Raw genomic sequence first — 20780 nt, 5'->3', positions numbered from 1 at the left:
AGCGGTGCATTGGTACATAGCTCTGACACTCGGTTATCGGGAATGTACAAATGTCTTTTTATTCAAAAATATAAAATAAATTATCCAGAAGCATGGACAATGACTGCAGTAAACCGTTATATTATTGTCAACTGAAACCAGTTAACTGATGGTTATAGTGATTTTCTTAAATAACAGCGAGCCTTTTCTCCAGTCATTTCCTTCATCTGACTTTTCTGAAGTTATTGTTGAGGACCTCTGCCTTGAGTGCCCTCTCACAGTTCATTCATCATGGTAAAGCACTATTCCAGGAATTAGAACATGCCACCTCCCACACCACCTCCACTTCCACCCATTCTGCCCATTCCAGGGTCCTTCTCTTTAGGAATTCCGGTGACCACTGTAGTGAACTGAGAGGCCACCGCAGCAGCCTTCAGTAAAGCAGTTTTAACAACCGTAGTTGGATCAGCGATTCCTTTTTCAACCATATTCACAAAATCTCCATGCATAGCATTATAACCAACTTCTGAGGAACTTTTGCATAGTTTTCGCAACTATCAATGGTCCTTCAACACCTGCATTTTCAGAAATGGTCATTGCGGGAATTTTGAGTATTCTCTTAATAATGTCTGTACCAATTTTCTGATCTTCGTTAGCTGGAGTTATGGAATCCAAGGCTGGAATGCACTGAAGCAGGGCACAACCCTCTCCCAGAACAGTGCCTTCTTCAACAGCAGCTCGTGCAGCATTGAGGGCATCTGTAATTCCTTCTTTCCACTCACTTCAACATCATTTGTCTCACCAACCTTCAGCACACCTGCTCCATCTGAGAGTTTTGTCAGATATTCACTCAGTTCTTCCTTTTCATATTCACTAGTTGTGCTATCTAACTGCTCAGTGATTTCTTGAATACATTTTTTATTGTGAGCCTTGTCATCTTTCGTCATGATGACCTCTCCTAATTTTCCTAAGTTGTGAGGATGAACATCTTTAAGATTCAGAGGCAATCCTTCTTCTCCCAACACTGCATCATCGGTAGCAACAGCCACATCTTTAAGCTGGTTCTTTCTATTGTCACCAAAACCTGAAACTTTGACTTGCTACAACCTGAAGACCAACTTTTAGCTTATTCAAAACCCGTATCCTCAGAGCTTCTCCATTAACATCTTCAGAATTTTATGACCAAAGGCTTATGATGAGCATTGGCAATTTCAAGAGCAGGTACGATGGACTGAACATTGGACATTTTCTTTTTGCTCAATACAACATAGGCATCTTAGACTTTACATTTCTGACCTTTTTATGTACTAACAAAGTTTAGAGAAATGTAACTTCGATCAAACTTCATGCCTTCAGTAATTTCTAATTCATCCTTTAGTGTTTTTCCATCCGTTACTATAATGACACCCTTTCTTCCAAACCTTTTCATTGCATCAGAAACGGTGTCGCCAATTCCTTTGTCTCCATTTGCAGAAATCATAGCAATCTGAGCAATTTCTTCAGGGGTATTCACGGATTTAGACTGCTTCTTAGTTTAGCAATTACAGCATTAACAGCTGACATGACACCTCTCCTGATTTCCATAGGATTAGCACCTTTGCTAATCTTCTCGAAGACTTCTTTGGCAATAGAGCGTGCCAGGACACTAGCAGCAGTAGTGCCACCTCCAGCCTCTTCAATTGTGTTATCGGCAAAATCCTGAACAAATTTAGCACCAGTATTTTTATATTTACCTTTTAAGTCAATGGACTTTGCAACAGTCACACCATCTTTTTTTACTCTGGGATTTCCCCAACTCTGTTCAGTAATCACTGTTCTTCCCCTTGGCCCCACAGCAATGGCTACAACATCTGGTAAAAGGTCTACACCTTGAAGCATTAAGGCTTGGGCATTCACACCAAATCTTACGTCTTTGGCATAGGCCCGAGTGAGATGAGGAGCCAGTGTTGTGGACACTGGCCTCATTTGGTGAAGGACTGTAATGGAAGCAGTTCTGCGGGGCAACAGCAAAGCCCGTGGGCCGTGAGGCAGGCCACTGGAAGTGAGTCAAGGCATCAATACTCTTAACAGTGGTGTTGGCCCCAGAAATCTTAATCTTGAACAGGTCTTTGATTTTATCTGGAATTGCTGTATTATAAGCTCAGTGAAGTAAGTTGTCCCGCATCTAGCAAAGGGTTGGAAGCATATAGGTACTTCACTTTGCCAAATGAGAGAAATAAATAGCTTCTATTTGAATAAATCTTAAATGCTTCTCTCTTTTTGAGTTGTATTAACAAATTATTTTGTTCATAATATGGATCACAATAATAGTGGTAGCTAACATGTACTGATTAGTTACAGTGTCCCATTTCCTCTGATTCTCATTCTATGTACATAACTTTACCATGAACTTACAAGCAGGTATTGTTCTTATTGCCATTTTGTAAACATGGGAACAACTGGGGTTAGCCTGGGCAAATTAATCTCTGCAGTATCTCCAAATGAAACGGTGGTGTATGTGAGGACTTAAATCAAAGTCTGTGTAATACTCCTAACCATACTATGTGATGAAGTTTAGAGAAAAAGAAATAAAACAAAACACCCCAACACTTTATGTATTTCTGTCTCTTTGGTACAAATATTTATTGTTGTGATACCTGTGCTGTTATTTCAGCATCTCAGTACTTGCACTTGATTGGCCCATGACTATAAACACAGTCTTTCGTAGGTGTTAAAATTACCATTTTGGTTTGGTTTGAAATGAAGAAGGAACTGAGAATATACAGTCAGGCCCGGAATAAGAGAAAAGGAGTTTCTGTAAAATGGCAAGTGGAGATGATGGGGAAACTTTGGTAGCCAGGGGAGATGGTGTCATCTCCACAGAACAGGAAGACAAGAACTGGAAAGTTGGGGAAAGAATAGAAGAAACATCTGATGATATATCCCGCAGAGCCGATTTCAAATTGAAGTGAAAATTCCTGGTTAGGTGATTTTTATAAGTTAAAAAAAAAGGAGGAGACTATGGAGAGGAAATGAGATGAGTGAAAAGTGAACCTAAAAATATGGTGAAGAGAGATAAGATTTAAATATGATCAAAGAGAAATATAATTGAATAAAATGAGAAGAGTGGGAATAACCAGGAATTAAAAATGGCATAAAGAAAAAGATCCAATGCATCAGTAATAGGCTTCATTGATTCAGATTGCTGCCTTTGTAGGTATCTGCCAGAAATGTGGAGCAAAAAGAAAAATAAAATGTTGATTACTGTTCTGCGCTGGGGTGGAGCTCTGAATGAATGTGGGACATCTGAGCATCTTTATACTGATTGCATTTTTTTTTTTTTGCAGCAGAGGAATCATACTAGCATTTTCTTTCTCAGTTTGAACAATGTGTCATTCCACAGAAATTAATAGATAAGACATGTCGTAATGGAGCACACTCACTGATTTGTTTGGATGTCAATCAGTGGTTAGAATGTATTTACTAGGATTATCAAAATCAAAAGAAAACATTATAACCATCCAGCCACATAAAGTATAATCTTCCCGTGGGCAAACCAGATGTTATTGATATTGAAGCATTATACTTTTGCTATTTAAGCTATAAAACTATAAAACCTTTGCAGAAAATTTATGAACTATTTGCTTTTAGAATTTGAACTTTGACTCACAAATAAACTGTAATAAGAAAAATTGTCCATTAATAACTCATTGTTTCTCACTGCAATATTGTAAACTACAAAAATCTTATTTCTAGAAAAGATATCTAACAATTGAGGCAAAATTAAGTAGGGTGGTAATCATTTCTCTCCTGCCCCCCACTGTTCTCCAGCCTCCCACCATATTCCACATAGCTCATTTCTGGTAAATAATTCTGAAAGAAAAATTATTTCCAGAAGTTGATTTAATTGACAATGACTGGCACAAAGTGATAAATGGACATACAGTTTTTGGTGACCTAGAGACTTAGTATTATTTAATTATTGCATTAAAATGAGAATTAAGGTCATTTAAAATAGCATTTTTAGATTAGACATTTAAAAACAGACCATAGGATAGATTATATTTGTTGTACAGTACATCTTTTACATTTTTTTTTGTCTCAGTGGAAACAAATAATATGGGTGCTTGCTTTTAACAGGGAGTTTTTGCTCGTGGTAATTTGCTTTTTGAATCTAATCATTCTGTCATTAACTCAATAATGATTTTTTTCAGGTTACAGGATACTATTGATGGAGACCACATTTTTCTGTAGCAGCAATCACTGTAGTTCTCAGGCACTTTATTTAGCATGCCATTTAAATCTAAATCATATAGAAGGGAAGAGCCTTTTGGAGCTCAAGTAGGTATGTCTTTAATATATTAAAGTTTCCTTACATGAGCAACATAAAATTCATTCATGTTGTTTCTTCTTAGTTGAATTTGAGGAAATATAGGTTGCAACAGTGAGAGTGATTAGAAGTGAGTAGTCTTCTTCAGGAAACCATCAAAATCCTCAGAGGAGGACACAGGCAGCAACCTCTCTGACCTTGGCTGCAGCACCTTCTTACTAGGCACATCTTTAGAGGCAAGGGAAACAAAAGCAAAAATGAACTATCGGGACCTCATCAAGATAAAAAGCTTCTGCACAGGGAAGCAAACAATCAACAAAACTGAAAGGTAGCCTATGGAATGGGAGAAGACATTTGCAAATGACATATCTGATAAAGGGTTAGTATCCAAAATCTATAAAGAATTTCTCAAACTCAACACCCCAAAAACAAAGAATCCAGTTATAAAAAGGGCAGAAGACATGTGTAGACACTTTTCTAAAGAAGACATACACATGGCTGACAGACATATGAAAAGATGCTAAATATCACTTGTCATCAGGGAACTAAAAATCAAAACCACGATGAGATACCACCTCATTCCTATCAGAATGGCTAAAATTAACAACACAGGAAACAGAAGGTGTTGGTGGGATTCTGGGATTCGGAGAAACCCTCTTGCACTGGTGTCGGGAATGCAAACTGGTGCAACCACTCTGGACAATAGTATGGAGTTTCCTCAGAAAGTTAAAAATAGCACTACCCTACAATGCAATGATTTTACTACTAGGTATTTTCCCAAAGAATACAAAAATACAGATTTGAAAGGATACATGCACCCCAATGTTTACAGCAACACTGTCAACAATAGGCAAACTATGGAAAGAGCCCAAATGTCCTTCAACTGAGGAATTGATAAAGAATGTGTGGTATATGTACACATTGGAATATTAGCCATCACAAAGAATGAAATCTTACCATTTCCAATGATGTAGTTGTAGAGTGTATTATGCTAGGTGAAATAAGTCATAGAAAGGGAAATACCATTTGATTTCACTCAAATGTGTAATTTAAGAAACAAAACAGATGAACATATGGGACGGAGAAAAAGAGAGAGGGAAACAAACCATGAAAGGCTCTGTAAGATAGAAAACATACTGAAGGTTGATGGAGGGATGTGGGTGGGAAATGGGCTAGATGGCTGATGGGTACTAAGGAGGGCACTTATTATGATGAGCACTGGGTATTGTACATAAGTGATTGACCACTGAATTCTACTCCTGAAACCAATATTCCACTGTATGTTAATTAACTAGAATTTAAATAAAAATTTGAAAAGAAAAAAAAAAAAGAAATGAGTAGTCTTCCCCAATTTCAATCATTGCTTTTAAATACTGGTCCTGATGGTTTTGGGAAGGTATTTATTTGGAATAAAAACCACAAATGCAACCAAAAAAAGATAGTTCCTGAGTCCTGCATGAGACTCAGGTTTGGAAAGTTAGCTAGTTTCTTGAAAGGAATGTAGAGTTTTAATAGAATTTTATGTGGGGACTAACTTTTATCTTTCCAAAGTCACATAGATTCTGTAACAGTAGACAGTTTTGGAAACAAAAAAGAGAAATCTGGAAACAGAATGCTTAAATCAGGCTTAATTTTAATAGGGAGTTCTGCCCTCCTTTTCCTTCTCACTTACTGTCTTTTGTGAAATTCTTTTGACAGTCCTTTGGGTCTGTTCTCTCTATGTGTTACATTTCATCATAGCTCCGTGTGTGCTCATACACTCACGTATACGTATGCACAAATATCACATCACTAAGAATTTTATATTTTATCACTATTATGTGGTAATTCTCTTACTTTCAGGCAAAACATATATTTGCCATCATTCAGTTAATATATACTATTTCTGGATAATTTGAAAACTAGTAAAAATAATACGAGGAATGAAAAAAAAATCCACACATTCGCCTCTGTTCTTTCCAGTACTTTTATAAGAAAAAGGTAAAAAAAAAAATAGTTGTGATTATAGTCTATAAGCAAGTGTGTATGTTAAATTGTTGAATTTTACAAGTATCATATAAGCTTTTTTCATGTTATTACAAAATTGCATAAGTTTCTAACAGCAGCATAATATTCTGTCAATTAGTTACGTATCTATTTTGAACTCCTTTTAATAAACAATGATGTGATACTATCTCCCTGTAAAAAGCGTTTTCTCTCCTATAGGGCTTTTCAAGAGAGTTTTCCAGTTCAGAAATTATTGGTTCAAAGTATATGATTATTTTTAAGAAAATAGGTAATAGAGTTATACTTATTTCTAATAAACCACACTTTTCCCAAGAAGTTTCTATCATTTTACATTACCCACAAAGTAAAAAAGGACCTACTTCATCCCACCTTTGCTAATATATAATTTTGTCAAAACCAGTATTTACTTTTTATGTACAGTTCTCCAGTTAGCACAATCCTTAATTGAATTAATAGGTAGTTTTCCCTGAAGACAAGGAAAATGTTGCTTTGTTTTTGGTCTGCTTGTTCATTTGCTTGTACATTAATGGTAATCTCTACCCAACTTTTATATCTTGAAAAAAGTTATATCTTTCCCTTTATCATGTGTTTTTGGGAAATTTCCCTAATTTATAATACTTCTATGTTTTCTGTTATTGGATTATATACTCCATTATATTAGATTCCTTTATATTGATTAACAAGTTACACTCTTCAGCAATTTGATAAGACAAGATTGCTTTGCTGATACGAATACGAATTTTCATTCTTTGGGTATCTACTAATTTTACTTTACTGTTAATTAATTGGAGACTAATTAATAAATATTCTGATGTTTAATTCTTTATTTATGTCTTCCCTCTAATTGCCTGTCTTTTAAAGCCCATAATTTATGATTAATAACTTTGCCAGGAAGCTTGCAGGAAATAAAAAAAAAACATAAACTGAAGTTGCAAATCAAAGTAATAACTAAGTATATGGTAGCTTTATTACAGTGGGCTTTTTTTTTTCCCTTGGAGTGGAGGACTGAATATTTTACCTGTTATTTTTTGAAAGAGTGGGCATTTCTTTCACATATCAATTACGCTTAAAAATTCACTATATTAAAATATTCAAGCAGGGAAATAAAATTTTATTTACATTTATGCAGCTCTAAGGTAAAATTTCAGAAAGCTCTAACCAATTTTCTAGAGCTTTCTGTGGTCAAATCTCTTTTCCTTTGTGCTGCTAGGGTCCTTTTGTGCCCTAGAGTTCCGGGCTTTTCTTTGACTCCCCCCCTTTTTTTTTGTATCCCACTAATTGCCAGCTGGAGCAGAGTGATTCTGATATAAATTTAAAGATAATTTAATATTATTTTTAATTATATTCTACAAATAAATGCCTCTGTTTTGGAAAGAAAGCCTAGAGAAGAAATAGCCTCTGTATGCTCCACATTTCAAATAAGGAACACTTGTAATTCATTCCTTACACCTTTGGTTATGAAGAATTGAAAAGCCTTAAGGCCAGCTAGGAAGCTGAGGTTAAGGTTTTCTAATGGTTTGATATCTCAGTGGAAACATTTATTTTCTTTTTAATCATGTGATTTATGGCAGAAGATGGCCAGCTCACTGGCAGATGTCTGCTGGGAACTGTCTAAATGCTCTACTGTTGTCTTAAATCTCTAGGTTTTATATCCAGTTGAACATTTTGGATTTTTGGTTTTCCCTCTTGGTAACTATTAATGAACAAGGTTAAACTACTGGTATGCCATTTTATAAGATGAATACTGAGCTGTCATTAAATACCTGAAACAAATAAATGATGAACAATTTTTAGGTTGACGAATACACTTTTTAAAACTATTGAATTTCATTATCTTTTTGAAGGTCATATATACTTTTTACAAGCTTTCTTCATGAAGACTTAATTTCATTATGTTTTAATGATAATCTATTGCTTGTAAAGTCTCATTAACATATATTTTAGGCTTTGACATTTGTAACATTTTCATAAAATGTATATTCCTATATCCAACCATGGCTAAAAAGACCAGTGTGTAACAGACTGTCTTAACAAGTGGCATCTGCCTTATAAATATTCTATATAGAGTTTCACTCTTCTTTCAATCTCTCTATGCTCAATAATTCCATTTTTTTTGCTGCATTGTCTCACATTAATAATTGCATATAATAACTACATTAAAAAGAGTTTCACATATTGGAATCATTCCTAATGTTTCACATATCTCCATTCTTATCTCTACTCCAATAGTCTTCTGTGACTCCCCTACTGGGTCCCAAACCAGAAGGCAAGGCTTATGTCTTTCTACATCTTTTATCTTTCATGCCAAGCACATTGACGGCATCTGTGTAGGCACTCAATTGTAACTGTAGGATAAATTAAAGAAATACTTAAATTTTTCTAACTAGGTTAATAGTTTTATGCCGAAAGTAATACATGCTTATATTAAAATTCAAACCTACAAAAGACTATAAATCAGTTCTACTCTTGAGAAATTATCGAGGTTTAGGTGACAAATGTAATAGTAGTCAGACTGCCAGCCACAAGAGCTGGTTCACTCGAGCAGGCCATGTGATTATTTTGCCAGGCTCTGAGGCTGGATTGAGGTGACAGGGAGAACGTGAACTGTCCCCACCCCTTTCCTCCATCTCTTGGAATGCAATCTGTTTTCTCCCCAGGTGTCAAGGTTGTTAATCTCCCTTGAAAGCCATGAAATTTGGTGTGTCTTAGCTCAATAAATATAGCTGCATCTCTGTTTTCAATTATCTCCTACTCTGATCCAGACCTTTCATATGGAAGAGGTAAATGTAAAAAGGAAGAAGATATTTTTACAAAATTACAGATTCCTTTCATGTTGGCTCACATGCGCCACTGTAGGGGCATTCAGTTAGCAGTATACACAACCAAGAGCTTCTTGCCCTATGCTCTGGCACCATGTTGATCAAGAGGAAGATGACCCAGAATTAAATTTGAATACTCTAGTCCCCTTTTGTCTGGGCTGTTACCTAAAGGTATACTAGTCAGGCTGGCTTGGGGTTCTTACTACGGCCAAAAAAAAAAAAAATGCGCCATGGACTGGGTGGAATCCCGTATTTTCAGAATGGTTTTACAGAATTTCCTACCCCTTTCATTAGTAGGTGGTCAATAAAAGACCCCTTTTTGGGGAAAGGCCAAATTTAGTAAGCCAACTGCCTTTCTCAGGTGGGTGGACCGGGAGTTGATTAGAAGGTTGGTTAGGTATCTTTTCTTCGGTCATTTTTTGAGGACGTCATTACAACAGTCAGCAAAAAACTTTGAATGATAGGAAGTGTAGAAAATCCATCTGATACCATGATTCTCATTCCATTTTTGGGTGGCCTTTGTGACAAAAGACATACCATTGTCAGACTGCAAATGGCCTGAAAATAAGAAAACATGACCCACTTTAGTTTTGTGGGCCACAGTGGTGTGGCCATAGGTGGCTGAATGGACTAAGACAGCAACACTGTAACCTGAGACCAGGTAGGGCTGTGACTTGGGTAGGTTGGTAACTTAGGTGTCTGTACCAGACACCGCCGTATTCAAACAGAGCTGTTCAGAATGGGTAACTCTACATAGACAGAAATTAGATTAGTGGTTACCTAGAGCTAGAGTCCATGAGAACATTAGGAGATTATAGCAAAGGGGAACTGTTTTCTTTTGGAGTAACAGAAGCGTTCTAAAATTGTGCATAGCTCTGTGACTGTACTACAAGCCATTGCATTGTACACTTTAAATTAGTGAATTATATTGTCTATACGCTCTATGTCAATAAAGCTGTATTTTTAAAAGGGAGTTAGGAGTGGTGGCTTGGTGGCAACAGTGGAATTGGTAAGAAGTGAGTCAAGTCTGAAAGCAGAGCCAATGGAATTTGCTGCATGATCAAATAAGAAATTAAAAAAAAAGAAAAGAGAGAGAGAGTTCCACGGGAAACAAGTGTTGTCAAGGATTTGGAGAAAGGGGAACCCTCTTATACTGTTGGTGGGATTGCAAACTGGTGCAGCCACTCTGGAAAGCAGTATGGTGGTTCCTCAAAAAGTTAAAAATAGTACTACCCTACAATCCAGCAATTACTCTACTAGGTATTTACCCAAAGGATACAAAAATACTAATTTGAAGGGATACATTCACCTCAATGTTTGTAGCAGCATTATCAACATTAGCCAAGTTATGGAAAGAGCGATGATTGGATAAAAAGTTGTGGTATGTGTACAAATCTTGCCATTTGTAATGATGTGGATGGAGCTACAGAGTATTATACTAAGCAAAATAAATCAGAGAAAGACAAATACTGTATGATTTCATTCATATGTGGAATTTAAGAAAGAAAACAAATGAACATAAGGGGAAATAAAAGAGGCAAACCAAGAAGCAGACTTTTACCTATAGAGGACAAACTGATGGTTACTGAAGGGGACATGGGCAGGGGATGGGTTAAACAGGTGATGGATGTTAAGGCAGGCACTTGTGATCAGCACTGGGTATTGTATGCAAGTGATGAATCATTGAATTCTACACCTGGACATAAAGAAGAAGATTTACAAAAAAGAGCACAAGGTTTTTGACCACGCTATGTCAAATGCTGCTTCGGAGTTATGTAAAATGGTGCTTGAGGATTGACCATTGGATTTGACCATTACACTGACTGTATCAAATAAGGTTTCCATATAGTTGCAGGGGCTAAAACCTTTTGGGTTTAAGAGAGAATAGGAGGTTAGGGATATGGGATGTATAGACGGTGATTATACATAATTCTTTCCAGAAGTTTTGCTTCAAAGGTAAGCAGGGTGCTGGAAGAATCACTGAAGAGGGATGTGGGGTCAAATTAGTTTAAGAGTATTATTCATGTAGCATCTTCGTATTGGTAACGTTGACTTATTAAGAAAAAACGATGCAGAAGAGACAAGTGCAATCAGTGAAACCCTATGTGAGAGCAGAGGGTGTTGCCCTCCTAAAAGGACAGTCATCTGTTCTAGCCCTGGGACTTGCAGATTTAGGGTTGGCAGTAAATAGGAACAAGAAAATTTATAAATTCAACATGGCAGTAGGCAAAATACCCTTCTTATTGTTTATATCTTCTCTGCTAAGTGTAGAAGTGTAATGATAAGCTAAGAGGAAAAAGTGTGGAGATGGCCGTCTGAGGAAGGCAAGCAAGGTGGAGATTGATTTGAGTAGGAACTGTTGCAGGATTGCAGCAAAGCACAGAGAGTCTACTTGTAGTGTGACGTGAGTTTATAGAGTTAAAATGAGAACAGGCAGCATATTCTGAGGAGGTTCTTTCCGGTGATGTTCGTCTATTTGCATGTTAGGAGTGGAATAGGGAAGAGTTGGATTTTTAACCTGGGTATTATTGATAAGGCTGCCATAACAAAGTATCACAGATTGGGTTGCTTACACACAGCAATTTATTCTCTCACAGATTGTAGAAGTCCAAAATCAGTGTGTTAGCAGATCTGATTTCATTCTGAGGTCTTTCTCTGTGGCATATAGGTGGCTGCCTTCTCTGTCTTCACATGGTCTTTCCTCTGTGTCCTAATCGCCTCTTCTTGTAAGGATGATTTGGATTAGGGACAATGCATATGACCTCATTTTACCTTAATTACCTTTTAAAAGACTGTATCTCCAAATACAGTCACATTCTAAAATCTTGGAGATTAGGACTTCACATACAAATTCTGGCTTGGCAAAATTCAGCCCATAACAACCAGTGCTGGAGTTTTAAAAACGTAAAAATATTTGAGGGAGAATGGGGGTATATAAGAGATATGAATTATTGTTCTCATATAACTTACTATTTAATAAGGAGGGACAGACAATAAACAAATTTAAAAACTAATTTTTTTATATATGTTTGGGGGTAAGAGGTACAAAGGAGAAAGATTAAATGAGGTAAGAAATCCAGAGTGACTAAGTTGTGTGTGTTATTTTAAATGGGTTGATAATTTAATTTAAATGGGAAAGCTCACCAAGATTTGACATTTGAGCAGGGGGAAGTAAGATCTGAAGGAAATAAGAGCAGGCAGCCATGACCAACCACATCAGTGAACAGAGAAAATAGCATATGCATACGCCCAGAGGCAAGGTATTTGTAAGGAACAGCCTGGGACCCAAGTCACTACCATAGAGAAAACAATGGTAGGACAGGGGTCAGAAAAGTATTAATCAGGGAATCAAATGATTGGTACATAAACATTTTGTTTTGCCTTAAAAATATATATGTAATTTACACAGAATGAAATGCACAAATCTCAAGTGTAGAGTTCAATGAGTTTTGACAATTGCAAAATCCTGTGTAATTCATCTCCATCAGAAACTCTTCTAAATATATTTTGGATTATTAAATTTAAAATATTGTAATTTGTAATACTCATAAATAGTAATATTAAATATATTTGTGATGTTCATCTTGTCCCCCGACACCCTGAATACACACAGTGTATACGCTACTTCTGGAAAGGTGGGCAGAGAATTCTTACTCTTTTTCTCATTCTCTTGATGATGTTCATGTTGGTAATAATTTTACTGTTACTACTAATAATCGGTAATGTATATTGAGAACCTCCTAAGTTCCAGGCACTCTTATAAGAGTTTTGCATGTATTAATTCATTCAATACTCATCATAGGCTGTGAGGTAGCTATTATTGTTCATATTTTCTGAATAGAAAAACAGAGGCACAGAAGATTTAAATAACTTGAATTAAGCCATACAATTAGTGAGTGTTGGACTCAGATCCAACTCATGGCATTATAACTCTGCAATATATAATTTTAGATCTCATGCTAGGTTGCCTCCTAATAGTCAAATTTTATGTTATGAATATTCAAACTTTCCTTGGTTTAAATGCCAGTGAGGGCCTTTTGGTTTTGCTTTTTGTTTTTCTTTTTTTGCTTCCATTCCATTTTTCCCCCATAGGCATTCATTTAACATTATCTTTGCTTCTTTGTCTCATGGTATATCTTCCAGTGTGGTATGATTTTTAGAGTGGATCCTTTGTTTAAGCTATGGGTAGATCCCTCTAGGGCATTTTAATTTTTAACCTTCCTTCATACAAAGATCAGTCTTCCTGTCAATCATACCTGTGGCTAATGCAGCACATTTTATTTTCAGTGCTTACACATTAGATTTATTAGTCTGTAAACCAGTTCTGCAAATTTGTCCAGTCATCAGCTCACAGAAGCTCCTGCATAGTTATTTAAAACATTTGAGGTACATTGGTGCCTGAACCTTCTGGGAGCACTACCAGCAGTCTTACACTAGTTCCCAGGATGCTTTGGCAGCCTCACATATAGCCTCACAAAATAGAATGAATAAATTTGCACCTATTATGCAATTTTTACGAAATAAAATAAATGAGTACAGATAAAAATATGTCTAATAGCAACTAAACTAGACTCTCCATGGAAGTGATAACCTCCGAATTTTAAAACAAAAAACTCTTTCTCCTTGTTTAAAAACATATTTACCAACTCCTAAGCTTTATCTAGATTGTTTTATATTTGAAATACGTTTTTGATAAAGATAGGAAGATGGTATATATCTTCAGACAAAAATCCTGTAACGCATCATAGAATATCTGATGGATATAATGATTGGTGGGCAAGAAGAAAAAGAAAGGCAATCTGACTAGCAAGATGGTACTTGATGGCTTTCTCTTAAAAGTACTCCCACCTAGAGAAGTACTTTTAAAGAGAGAAGGAACTGTGCTCAAAAGATACTGAAACAATTAGGAAAGGGGCTGTGTTTTCAGATAGAAGAGCCTGTAGTTTATGCAAGTTAGTCATGCTCCACATTGGTTTGGCAAGACAGGGATATTGCAGAACTTGGATTTGGCTTCAGAAACTGAGAAGTGTTTGCAAATAAATAGAGGCTTACTGGAATAAAAACATAATACAGATGCTGATTCTCTTAAATAAACCTGGGCTACCAACTGTGCTTATGTTGGTTAGTGTTACTGTGTGTTTTGTACCATCCTTCTGCTCCCATCAGTTTTGTTCTCATGAAGAGTATTGGAATACAGTATATGAGATTACCATTATGCAAGTGCCAGCAGATATGGCTCAATGAAATTTAGTGCATTTTCAAGGTGGAGGTAGGTGTTTTCAAAGTAGAGATAGAATTCGAAACTTGAAATATAAATGAAAAAAATCACACAACAACTTAGTTTTATCAGTTAGAATAGTGGGATTAGACTTCTCTCAGTGCTAATGACTTGATATATAGCTCATTCAGGCTATGAAATTAGAATAATTTGAGTAATGCTTGAAATGGCAATAAGATATGATTTTGACTTTCTATTACAGCTAAAATTTATATTAAATTCTGAATAACATTAACTGTTAGGCTCCTATTAGGAAATGTCTTATCTTAGACATTTTAATATTTAAAGTTAAGCGATTTCAGATTTTTTATTATAATATTCTTTATATTTTCTTTTAAAAATGTTCTCATTCTTTATCTTGCTTAAGCCTTTACAATATTTTGCGAGCTGAATAGGACAGGAAATATGTTATAAATAAAGACAATGAAGCACAGAGAGGCAAAATCCTGACCCAAAGTCATCATTTCATTTTATTACAGAGCCAGGGATGGTGCTTTTATGCCTTTCATTATAGATCTTTATATAACATGTAAGATCTTTATGATAGGATCTTTTATTTTAAGATATTCCCATCTTAAATCTGGGGATGGCTATTTGGTAACCATCAGTGTTATATACACTTTTCTGTGGGACTTTTTTCTACAATAAACTGAAGAGAACTACTTCATCATAGGACCAAGAAACACAGAACATTTGACAGCTTGAATTGTTTCATACCTTGTATTCAGTAAAGCATGCATGCACAAAGTAACAGGAAATATGCGTCAGGGAATTCTTCACTTGTTACCAGGCTTAGAGGCTGAGTTCCAATGTTTAGTTATACACTTTACAGGAAAATGAAGTTGAAATGAAATAAAGTAAATAATTAGCATGACATTTGTTTCCAGAAAAATCATAAGCAAACAGATAAACCCCACATATCATATATTCTGCAGACTTGCACATTTTATACCTTTTTAAAAAAATATGCTGCATAAATGTAAATTTAATGTAGACAGTGAAGATAGACTCTGTTATGTTTTCAGCTGTCACTTTATGTAAATTTTGAATTCCTTGCTAGTCTGGATAGGTTGTTACAGGCGGTAGCCTTTGTATTGCTTTATGATGCAAACTCAGCTGCTATTAATTTAAAGAGCATTTGCCTCAGCAAATTGCACTTTGATGTTTTTGAGACAGATATTTATGAAGTATTCTGAGTACCTTTGTATTTTGTAGCTGTTCTTCTCAAATATCTTTCAAAATTGTATTACTTATTCACCTCAAAAATTTTAAACTTCAGTTGATATTAAGTGTAGCAAATGGCATGAACATATCTTTGGCCTGTTATATTTACGGTACATGACTTAACTGTCAATTTATTGTAAATGAATTAACCAGGTAATTATTGCTTTTTATAGTGTCAATAAAACAAATATGTTTGTGGTATTAATTCTACATTTATTTAGAATACCTCTCAATAGGTAATTGTGCACATATCTGTATGCCTTTTAGAATTTGTGCTTTGGTTATCTGAAGTCACTTTAAACTAATATGTTGTCTTCCCTCTCATAATTTTTTGAATGTATGCTATCCATTCCAAATTACACATTTGTTGTGGATACTTTCTATGCAGACCAGATGGAGTTTTTAAGGTGAAGTAACTGATGAGTTATTTCGTGCAATGGTCCTTTTGAGAATTTGAGACTTTATTTTGTTTTATACGTTAATAATTATCTGTCTTGCAAGATGCTTAACAAGCATTATTGTGGCTAGTCCTCATAGCACATCTTAGGTTTGGCATTGTTATTCTCATTTTATAGTTGAGAAAACAGGCTTTTTAAAAAAGGGTCCCGCAGATAGGAGGTGAATAGACACAGGCCTATCTGTGTGTAAAGTCCAGTTCTTAGTTACTCCAATTTATTGTATCCCGGGATGATTTCTGTTTCGGCAGTTATTAGCTCCTCAAAAGTGCTGAATCAGGGTAAATTCAAGGATGCTCTATTTGATAACCTACTGCTCTACAGAATATCATCATAGGGCTTTTTAAGAAAAGAGTACAACCTGAAAAAATCAAATAGTTGTCAAGTGCCCAGCAGAGTAGTGACAGATCTAGGATTAGCTGGTAGCGTTTTAGCCACCTGGTTTGCTTACAGTTCTCACTTATTTAGGCTTTTCATTCTGAATTTGAAGGTCAAGTGCTTATAAATATGGGAACATTAAATACATCATGTATTTCATGTTTTATCCCCTTTATACTAAAAAAAAACCTATGCAATAATGACATTTCTTTTCCTTCTTTTTTAATATAGTGGGATGCATCCTGCTTTTTTCCTGGAGTTCACCCCTGTGGCTTGGATTTATCACTGTAGCATCTGTCTTCGATCTATGTATTAACTAGAAATCAAGGGAAGACATGAGGAGGTTTGTTTACTGCAAGGTGGTTCTGGCCACTTCACTGATGTGGGTTCTCGTCGATGTCTTCCTACTCCTGTACTTCAGTGAATGTAACAAATGCGATGACAAGAAGGAGAGGTCCCTGCTACCTGCACTCAGGGGTAAGTGCTTACGAAGCAAATGTTGCTTACAGAGATGACAGCTCTGGTGACTCTTGACAAAACGTGAAACTTTGAAGTAGGGATTTTTTTCAGCTCTTGCGTTAGCAGAGCATTTTGACAGAACTATTAATGTACATTTAACCGGGGGAAAGTTACTTCCTTCTCTCAGCCTCAGGTGTCCTGTTGGGAGAAATGAGAAGAGTTAGGTAACCTCTAAGGTACCTTCCAATTTCATAATTCCAGTGTTCTGTGACTGTATGGAAAGAATAATTTAGTGAACATTCAATTGGACAGAATTTAAAATTTAGGCCTCCAGAAGCAAAAACCCTTGGAGGCTAAGCACCTAACATACAAGGGAACAACTACTTAAGTAAGATGGTGGGGGTTGTAGCAAAATGCAAGGACACATGACACCCAGACTTCCAGAAGCAATAAACAGATGAACAAACAAACAAACAACTTTTTAAACAAAACACATGTTGATGGCCAGATTCAGATTCAACAACCAGATTATTGCCTTGTGTTAAGTGCGAAAGGTAATGTCAGGTACAGGATAACATCACTTTAACTGAGTATTTCCCTCTTTAGGGATCGGTTTCATTGACAGGATAAGAGTGAATGATAAAGAAACGTAAAGATTTTTATACATGGTGGTTTATTAAGTCAAGTCGTAGGGATTCATTTTCTGCAGTTTATTAGTGCAGAATAAACTGCATTAGTGCAGAATAAACTGCAGTTTATTATTTATTACAAAAAGTAAGCCTTTAGTTGCATTTGAAATGTTTGTGCCTTTTGGGGCACCTCGGTGGCTCAGTCGGTTAAGCATCCAACTTTCATTTAGGTCATGATCTCGCGGTTCATGAGTTTGAGTCCCTCATTTGGCTTTGCACTGACAGCTCAGAGCCTGGAGCCTGCTTCAGATTCTGTGTCTCTCTCTCTCTCTCTCTCTCTCTCTCTCTCTCTCTGCCCCTCCCCCGCTCGTGTTCTGTCTCTCTCTCTCTCTCTCTCTCTCTCAAAAATAAATAAAACATTAAAAAAAATTAAATGTTTGTACCTTTTGGAAAAGTAAATCTAAATGACTGGCTTGAGATTTGCATTTATTTGCAAAAAGCAGATACAGTCTGCTTTTAATATTACAGATATTTTTGAGGTCATCTATGAATCAAAATATGTTAATAAGCAACTGTTGGTTATATGAGGCTTGGGAAACACAGAAGAGCATTTCAAAAAATTAGTTTTTGTGAAAAAGTATTTTGGACATTTTTTCTTTTTTTTTGCATCAGATTGTAGCAGTGCTCCTACTCAATTGGAGGTATTCTGATGATCTTCCTCTTTGTGAAATGAGTTTCTTTGACTGTAGTTTTTGCCTAGCACAAAAAATTGAAAGTACCTTGGAAGTGACTGAGCCTCGACTCATTTAGGTAGTTTATATGCATATTTTATGCCTTTATACTAGAATTATTCAAAGAGGAGAACTTTATGAGTCTATCGGTTGTTGATAAATGAACATGAGGATTGATATGCTGATCTTTGGTTAAAATCCCAGAAAAAAATCCTCTTTCTCTGCTTCTTTGTTAACTCAGTTGAGCTGCTGCTTGGCTGAAAGTGGAAATGTGGTTTGTTGGATCTCATCAGTTTGGAATGATCACTTTGTCATTTGTTGAATAGAGACTTCTAGATTGGTCACAAAAAAAAATGTCATAATCTGATTCAGCAAAACTATGACAGCTTATTCTGCAAGTACCAAAAAAGTACAGCTTTGCTGATTTAAGTCCTTAATGCTCAGTCTTAAATCTCAAAATGTGAAATTTAATGACGCAAGGCAAAAATAGTAATTTTTCCTTATACTTAAGTTGTAAAATTAAACTATATTCTCCTTATTTTTAAGACTTAGTTAATGCTGTACATTAATATTTGTCTTGAATAAATGGGACTAAACTATAGGGTTTTAATTTTATTTTCCAATGTTACTTATTATTTCAGAATATTGCTCTATATAGGAATTTCTCCACATATTTAAAATAGTAACTTATTTACAGGCAGGTGATGCTGTGCAAAGCGTATGTGCCTCAAAATTTCATGTCCTGCACATGTTAGAAACAGTCTTTTTGACTTAAAAAAATGTTGATCCTTTTGGACTTAGGTGTCTCCATTATTTAAAAAACAAGGATTTGTACTAGGTGATTTCTCAGATCCCTTTTAGTGCTAAATTTTAAACTGGTTTAAAGTACCCGATACTGGCATACACTATGAATTCATTTTTAAGATACACGTATTAATTTATTTATCAATTCATCAATTATTTAAGTGCCTATTGGGTCAACATTTTGTACACCTTAAACTTATATAATGTTCTATGTCAATTATATCAAAAAAAAAAAGAAAAGAAGGGAAAAGCCCAGTGATGGACAAAGGAAGACAAATTTCAAGCACCAGGACTTCTGAGTTCACAGTTAGTACAGATTGCCACATAGTTAAAAGCCCAGATTTTGTTCATCAACCTGGTCCTTGTCTCCTCCCCCTTGATCCAGTTGTATGACTTTGGCAAATCCCTTGGCAAAATCTTAATGTTTTCACTTCAGATCAGAACCTGAGAGACAGTAATTCTGCTTCACAGGGTTGCCTTGAGAATTAAATAGGATAATGTGCATAAACCGTACAGTGAAGTATTGGTTCATGATAACCCTTTATCAATATCTGCTAAATGTTGTGAAGGTGCATGAATAGTCTGGATGACTTTGCTCTTCAAGGTGAGTCAGGTCCCCAGTGGGGCATGTGTGTGGGGGTAGTGGTTATTTTGGGTGTAGCCCCAAAGGAGGAAGTCACTCAAATAAAATATTTGTTAAGTATCTACTAACTGCTAAGACCTGGTGGTATAAAGGAACTGAGGTTCCTACTATCTGGAACTTATAGTCAATAATAAAGTAAACATTTCTCTCTCCCTCTCTCTTAGTCTCTTTCTCTCCCTTTCTCTCTGTAAAAAACATAATTTAGAAATGATTACGAAGCATAATGTGTGCAATGGATATTAGGATGAGGAAGAGGGATGCTCTCAGTAGAGAAAATGTGTCTAGATTCTTAGATAACATTTCACAGAGGCTGTGGCATTTAAGCTGAGTCTAAATTATGCAAGTAGGAAATAGCTAATTAGAGAAGAAGGTACTAAAATTTTTATGAAATAATAGAGATTACAGGATAATTCTGAATGAGATAATACAGAACTCTTATAAGATTAGTAAGACTGTAATATTGGTACAAGAGATCACAATGGGTAGACAAATTGCCTAATGGAATCGCATATACTCTAGAAGTAGACTTACGCATGTTTGGGCATTCAGAATGTGACAGGAGCACTGCAGATCAATGGGAGAGAGAAGGGCTTTTCAATAAATGGATCTGAAAATAAAATGGTAATCGATGTGGAAAGCATGAAATTGGATGCCTACCTCATATCATAAACCAAGACAAACTTTGGCTTTATTAATGTCAACAATAAAACTAAAACTTTTAGCAGAAAAGTATTTAGACATAAGGCTTTGAATTAAGGGAGAATTCTAAAAATACTAAACAAATAACATTGACCATAAAGGAAATTATTGATAGATTTAACTATATTAAAATTGAGAAAGTTGTTTTATTCAAATATGCCTTAAAAGAGAAGTTACAAACTGTAAATGTTAAAAGAGCATGCAACTGAGAAACTATTAAGTGTATGTATGTATATACAGGTGTGTATATGTGTGTGTGTGTATATACATGTATATACATATATCCTATTAATAAGAAAAGTACAAATAACCCAATAAGAAAAAAAAATGGGCAGCAGCCATGAAGAGACACTGCTTAGAAAGGGA

The 20780-nt window shown here is 35.6% G+C and overlaps 1 protein-coding gene and 1 pseudogene across 2 annotated transcripts in view; one reads left to right on the top strand and one right to left on the bottom strand.

Annotated features, from left to right (window-relative positions):
• Nucleotides 1–293: 293 nt before the first annotated feature.
• LOC124514207 (60 kDa heat shock protein, mitochondrial-like) lies at nucleotides 294–2833 on the bottom strand (annotated as a pseudogene).
• Nucleotides 2834–16784: 13951 nt separating this feature from the next.
• Nucleotides 16785–20780, top strand: part of GALNT13 (polypeptide N-acetylgalactosaminyltransferase 13) — a 470520-nt gene continuing 466524 nt past the window's right edge. For both annotated transcript variants that reach the window (XM_047085690.1, XM_047085689.1), the window contains exon 1: nucleotides 16785–16926. In XM_047085690.1, the coding sequence (XP_046941646.1) occupies nucleotides 16785–16926 (142 nt within the window). The remainder of the gene's footprint in view (nucleotides 16927–20780) is intronic.

Source organism: Lynx rufus, unplaced genomic scaffold (assembly GCF_022079265.1).
Source record: "Lynx rufus isolate CCGP_SWC_20201006 ecotype Redwood Valley unplaced genomic scaffold, mLynRuf1.p SCAF_2, whole genome shotgun sequence".
In the NCBI taxonomy this organism is placed as follows: Eukaryota; Metazoa; Chordata; class Mammalia; order Carnivora; family Felidae; genus Lynx; species Lynx rufus.
Note: the sequence above shows the minus strand (reverse complement) of the source record. Positions and strands in the feature narration are given on the sequence as shown.